Source organism: Octopus bimaculoides, chromosome 7 (assembly GCF_001194135.2).
Source record: "Octopus bimaculoides isolate UCB-OBI-ISO-001 chromosome 7, ASM119413v2, whole genome shotgun sequence".
NCBI lineage: Eukaryota > Metazoa > Mollusca > Cephalopoda > Octopoda > Octopodidae > Octopus > Octopus bimaculoides.
The window spans coordinates 41939390-41946262 of NC_068987.1; the positions used below are offsets into that span (position 1 = coordinate 41939390).

The following is a 6873-nucleotide window of genomic DNA, read 5'->3' on the forward strand; positions in this document are numbered from 1 at the left end:
AGTCTAAGGAAGCAGATAAGTCTCAGGTGACTCCAAGCTCGGCTGATGTCGCTAAAGTTATCAGACAGTACAAGGCCGGAGATCCTGTGTATGCACTATACTATGGACCTCGCCGAGACAAAGATCCCCGATGGGTACCAGCAATCATTAAGAAGTCATTGGGTACTCGCTGCTTTAACGTGAAGGTCATACCTCATGGCCCGATGTGGAGACGACACTGGGAACAGCTGCGACCGCGGTACACAACTGAGGAAGACAATGAACCTGGTGATGCAGAAAACGCTGTATTTCAATTTGTAACAGATCACCCGATGGAGATCTCGGAAACTGTGCCACTAATTCAATGACAAACCAGACCCAAGATCATGTTACCCGTTCCAGTGTATGGACCAGACAACCCAAGACTGTCCAAGAGAACCCGTAAAACCTGAGACTTTGCTGTTGATACTTCTTGTGTAGCATCAATTTCAGTGGGGAGGTGTTATATGGACTGTTGGATATGTTATACGTCTGACGTTCCGTGTGTCACTGTGGTTCGTCTGAGTTCATTGTTTCATTGTTGTTGTCTTGTGTGACTGTCGTAGTATAATGTCATTAATAGATATGGCGGACATGATTCTTGTTTATTTACAATGAACATTGGGTGAGTGCGTTCTTTGTATGTAATTGAATAATAAATGTAATAATTAAATTGTACAACTCGTATTTTCTCTGCGAGTCTCCCGAGTGGAATACAACAAAGACGGAATTAAAAAACTGTATAAATAGAACGGTAAAATGAAACTGCAAGCTTTGTGGGGCTCGTAAGCCATTTCATTCTTTTCATTTTAATAATTCATATTTTCATTTGTTAAATGTACCCCACGTTTTGTACTACATTGTCCGTCCTTGTAATGTCCCCTTCTATGTCGTGGCCGTAGTGCCAATAATAAAGAGAAAAGGTCATGCTACTCCAGACTGATGACGAGCAAAGACTCAGAAACATGTCTTTGGATGCAGGCTTAGCTGGGTGGAGGTACTTGTCTCCCCCTTGTAAACATAAGGATACAGGAAATGTGTTAAGGCCGACAGGAAGCAGTACAGCTTCCTAGGTCTAACCAACAATAGTATTATTCCCTTCAGGGGACTGTCACATTAAGTTGACAGCATACAACTACTTCATTGTATCACTACTGCATAAATCTCTCTGAGAGATTTAGAAATGTATTATTTCTAAACAACAAGGAAGATCACACAATTACTATGACAAAACAGTGAGCATGACAATGACCACCATACAACCACCGGTACAACACTAACCAATCACTGATACCCATAATATCCACATAGACGTTATAATAAAATGCCCAGCTATAACTGTTATATGGACTGTTAGATATGTAATACGTCTGACGTTCCATGTGTCAGTGTGGTTCGTCTGAGTTCATTGTTTCATTGTTGTTGTCTTGTGTGACTGTCGTAGTAAAATGTCATTGATATATATGGCGGACATGACTTGTGTTTATTCATAACGAACATTGGGTGAGTGCGTTATTTGTATGTAATTGAATAATAAATGTAATAATTAAATTTGTATAACTCGTTGTGTTATCTCTGCGAGTCTTCCGAGGGAAATACAACAATAACTTACCTGGGTTTTATAAAAGCCATTAAAAAACAGAAGCTGTTTTATTTTTCTTCTACAATAGTTGTAGGAAATATCAATCAATGACTAATTAAAGCAAAACTCTGTATTTTAGACGAACGACGAACCAGTGAAGAAAAAGCCCAAAGTTAATCCACAAGTCTTCTTTGACATCCGGATTGGTACCAAGAATATTGGTCGGATAGTGATGGAGCTCCGAGCTGATGTTGTTCCCAAAACTGCAGGTAACACATCTCTATCTTCGTTCATCATTGATGTTGTTACGTATAATTTTCTATATTTGCATGGGTCAGATGGAATTTTTTGAGGCAGATTTTCTATGGCCAATGCTCTTCTTGTCACTGACCCACATAGGTAATATTTCTCCTCATCATATGGATACACAAACAACACGATGGCCAGAGTTGTTTCATGGAAGATTGCAAATGAACAATAATATTTGTATGATGGTGATGTTTACACATACATATATGTATGCAACTTGCTTTGGTGGGGCTGAACCAAAATCCACATGGTTGGGGAGGAAACGTTTCACTTTCTCCCTGTTTTTTTTTTTATACTTTTTCCCAATCTTTGGGAATAAGCTTCATTTCTAACTGAGAAGTCACAAGTTCTAGTCACTGAGGTCACTTAATTGTCTAATGGAAACAGTCAGTGGGATTTGGGTTAACAGGCTTCATAGGTTGGTCATGTGAAGATATAGGTGAGGGCTGGTGACAGGAAGAGCATCCAGCTGTATACACTCTACCTCAGTAAATTCCATCCAATCTATGCAAGCATGGAGAAGTGGCTGTTAAAACATGTGCCTTGTATTGAGTGCCATATTTATAAATATATAAAGCTATATGATGAATATCCTTGTTCATCACTTTTTCCAATCCTTAGTTTGTATTTTCTCTTGTACTCACTTTCTTTTACCTTAAGTGTATGCTGATATGTCATCATCATTATCTTCTTTCCAGCTACTTCCACCCTTATATAATGCAGGGTAATCATGTACTCCCTCTATAGCAAGACAGCTGTGCTTCTCTGTTTGTCATACTTTAGCCTGTCATGACCTGGCATAAATCTACCTCCCTCACTACGGTACCCTCACTCAGGCCAAGGGGGCTTTTTCTTTGTCTTACTCATTACTTGTTGATCTCATTAGTGTTGGTATTTTGAAAAATGCACCCATTCCACTCTGTAAAGTGGTTGGCATTAGGAAGAGCATCCAGTTGTAGAAATCAGGCCAAAACAAACATTGGAGCTCTGGGTTGTTGGATCCTGTCAGACTGTTTGATACTGCCAGCATGGAAGATGAACATTAAAAAATGATGATAAGCGTTATGAATATAAATATATGAAAATAAAATCAGTTCAATCCGCTATCTTTCTTACAGAATTTTGAATTTATGATATATAGCAGGATTGTATTTTATCATGTTCTTAGAAGCCATGTTACATCAGAGCTTCCTAGTGTCTCTCCCTTCTCCCTCTCTTTAACACTAATTATTATTATTCATTTATCTAATTTTGTCACAGTTTGGCTGACTGAATACTATTGGTTATAGCTATAGTTAAGAATGCAAATGTCTAGCTCTATCTCATTATTATTGTTATTCTTTCACACCGGCAGCCAGAGCGTTTGCTGTTTTGCAGTGTTATTCACCTAGTGGTTTTTTTACGATGGCAAGTTAAATTCAATCATTCAGTTATGTTACTCTAAATCCCCAAAATTCCATCTCCTTGTGTCCTAACTCTGGACTCTCTCTCTCTCCCCTCTCTCAGTTCTGTTAACCACTTGCTTCTTCCAATACGATGACATTATTCCCCCCCCCCCCACATATAAATTAGCTCTATTCAGATTTCCCTACCTCATATTTTAATATCTTGTCACATGAAGTAGAAGTCAAAGATTTTCAGATAAGTAACTTTGTTTCCAACCTAGCACACATCTAAAAACCTCTTTTTATAGTGCAAATTATAATTACTTTATCATTTCATTATCTATTTATGTACCCACAGTTTCGTCTTCCATGCTGAAAACTTAATATCTCTAAGTTCAATCATTTTCTCCCTATCTTTCACGCTCGTTTATTATTGTTATTTATTCATTTATATAATTTTCTCACAGTTTGGCTGACCAAATACTGTTGGTTATAGCTAGAGTTAAGAATGCAAATGTCCAATTCTATCTCGTTATTATTATTATACTTTCACACTGGCAGCCAGAATGTTTGCTGTTTCATGGAGCACCTGCCATCCCACTCCCACCACCTAAAGCAGAAGTCTTTATCCTCTGACCTCTATCAAATGTCTTCCCTTGAACACCTCCAATGGCTTAACTGCTCCCCCATCTCTACTTAGTGTTTATCTCCTATGAAATGTAGTGATTATGTAGGGCATAAAATGATAGTGTAGTGTTTGCAGGTTGAAGGCTATTGTATGTTTATGAGTTCTGCCAAATAAAAGCTTTCTTTTCGTATACATGATGCTGCTGTCCCCCATCCCAGGATCTCATGGGCCCACACCTTCCACACCCTCAGAGTTGGCACACTTAATGGTGGCATATTGAAAGGTAGGTCTGGTGAGATTGTTGAGATGCTTGAATGGAGATGTGTAGATTTGTGTTGCATCCAAGAAGTAAGGTGGAGAGGAAGTTCTGTTAGGTTCCTCACAGGCAAAGAACTTAGGTATAAGATTTTCTGGACAGAGAACATTGATGGGGTTGGGGGGCATGGGTATACTTCTTGCGAAGAAATAAGTTGGTAAGGTAATTGAAGTAGTCAGGGTCTATGATAGAATACATAAGCTTAGATTAGTGCTGTAACATGGATTAGCAACCATTATCTTGGCTTATGACACTCAGCCAGGGCTACCTGATGAACAGAAAGGCTAATTTTATGACACCCACTTGCAGACAGGGACCTTCTCTTTGTGGCTGGTGACTTCAATAGGCATGTTGGACAACATGCAGGGAGTTTCCATGATGTACATAGTGGCTATGGATTTGGTTCCCGCAGTGAGGAAGGAACCAGGCTGCTGGAGTTCTACGATGCAAATGATCTTATGGTCTGTAATACTAAATTCAGGAAACCTGCCAGTCACCTGTTCACCTACCAGTCTGGTGGACACACTAGTCAGTTTGACCACATTCTCACCAGGAAACGGGAAAGATGGCAACTTATAAATGCCAAAACCTTCCCAGGTGAAGAATGCACCCTGCAACATAGATTAGTAGTTAGCGACTTCAGGATCAGGGCTAAATAGATGCCCAGAAGACAACCAGCATGGAAGAGAAGGGTCTGGAAGCTTAAGGATCCTCTGAATGGACAGAGATTTATAGACGTATTACTTGAAGCTTTTGATGCAAAAGAGGAGGATATAGCATTACATGATGTGGAAGACAACTGGATGTTCCTACAGGACAACCTGTTGAGGGCCACTGACCAGATCTCTGGATGGTGCAAAGTCCCCTCTCAACCTAAGGTAACATGGTAGTGAAACAGTGTAGTTGACAGGGCCATTAGGGAAAGAAACAGGCATGGAAGGACTGGAAGAACAGTGGTATCAGGGAACTGTATCAGATCGTCAGAAGGGAAGCTAGGAGACAGGTTTACTTAGCCAGAGGGGAAGGAGATAGGAAAAATTTGCTGATGTTCTACGTCGTGAGGACCAAAGACTTGAAGTGTTTCATGTTGCAAGACACTGTGTGAGAGAGAATTGTTCTGTTATAGGAGAGAAATGTGTCCACATGGATGATGGCTCACTTGTATTTAATGAGGCTGCAAAGAGAGAGACTTGGAGACTCTACTATGAAAGGTTGCTAAATGAAGAGAATGAATGGAAGAGAGTCTGTCAAATGTCGACCCAACAAAGGGACCAGCTATCCAAATGACAGTACCTTGGTAAATAAAGCAATTAAGGGTATGAAGACAGAGAAAGCCCCCAGCCCATCAGAAATCACCTCAGAGATGCTTGAAATATCTGGCATTGTAGGCTATAGTCTAGTCAGCTGTATAGTCAATCAGGTGATACATGAAGGAGTCATCCCCAGTGACTGGTGTAGCAGCACCATAGTCAACTGCTACAAAGGTAAAGGTGATGCATTAGATACGAATAATTACAGAGGTATCAAGCTGTTGGATCAGGTAATGAAAGTCACAGAGAGGGTCATAGCCCAACTAATTAGGGAAAGAGAGTCAGTTTTGATGAGATGCAGTTTGGGTTCGTGCCAGGGAAAAGCACCACTGATGCTATATTTCTGGTAAAACAGCTGCAGGAGAAATACATAGCCAAAAATAAAACTCTGTACCTGGCTTTTGTTGACATGGAGAAAGCCTTTGACAGGGTCCCCCGATCCCTTATCTGGTGGTCAATGAGGAATCTAGGGATAGATGAATGGTTAGTGAGAGCTGTGTGAGCCATGTACAGGGATGCCCTCAGTAAGGTGAGGGTTGCCAATGAGTACAGTGAAGAATTCTGGGTAGCGGGACGGCTGCACCAAGGTTCAGTCCTCAGCCCCCTCCTATTTATCATAGTCCTCCTAGCAATAACACAGGAATTCAAGACAGGATGCCCCTGGGAGCTCCTCTATGCTGATGACCTTGCACTAATTGCGGAGTCACTATCAGAACTAGAGGAGAAGTTTCAGGTGTGGAAGCAAGGACTAGAATCAAAGTGCCTTAGAGTTAACCTAGCTAAAACCAGTCCTAATAAGTAGGAAGTTAGACAAACCACAAACCCATTCAGGTAGATGGCCCTGCTTGATCTGTAGAAAAGGCATAGGTAGAAACTCGATAAGATGTACCCAGTGTAAGCTATGGACACATAAGAGTTGCAGCAATATCAAAGGAAGGCTAACCAGGAAGATAGTTTTTGTATGTGGCAGATGCTCAGGAGCAATAGACACTGAAAATGTGCAGAAAACAACTTCTGCCACATTCCAGTGAGAAAAACTAGAAGTAGTTGATAGCTTCCATTACCTAGGTGACCAAGTCAGTAGCGGGGGAGGGTGCGCTGAATGTGTAGCTTCTGGAATAAGAATAGCCTGGGCAAAGTTCAGAGAGCTCTTACCTCTGCTGGTGTCAAAGGGCCTCTCACTCAGAGTAAAAGGCAGACTGTATGATGCATGTGTACGAACAGCCATGCTACATGGCAGTGAAACATGGGCCATGACTGCTGAGGACATGCTTATAGGAAAGTTGGTTATACATCATTAGATGTATACCTGACTTTCCTATATA

General features: G+C 40.8%; 1 protein-coding gene across 2 annotated transcripts in view; it reads left to right on the forward strand.

The window, feature by feature from the left end:
- Positions 1-6873, forward strand: part of LOC106884302 (peptidyl-prolyl cis-trans isomerase) — a 54263-nt gene that overhangs the window by 32396 nt on the left and 14994 nt on the right. For both annotated transcript variants that reach the window (XM_052969551.1, XM_052969550.1), the window contains exon 6: positions 1740-1869. In XM_052969551.1, coding sequence (XP_052825511.1) covers positions 1740-1869 — 130 coding nt within the window. The remainder of the gene's footprint in view (positions 1-1739; positions 1870-6873) is intronic.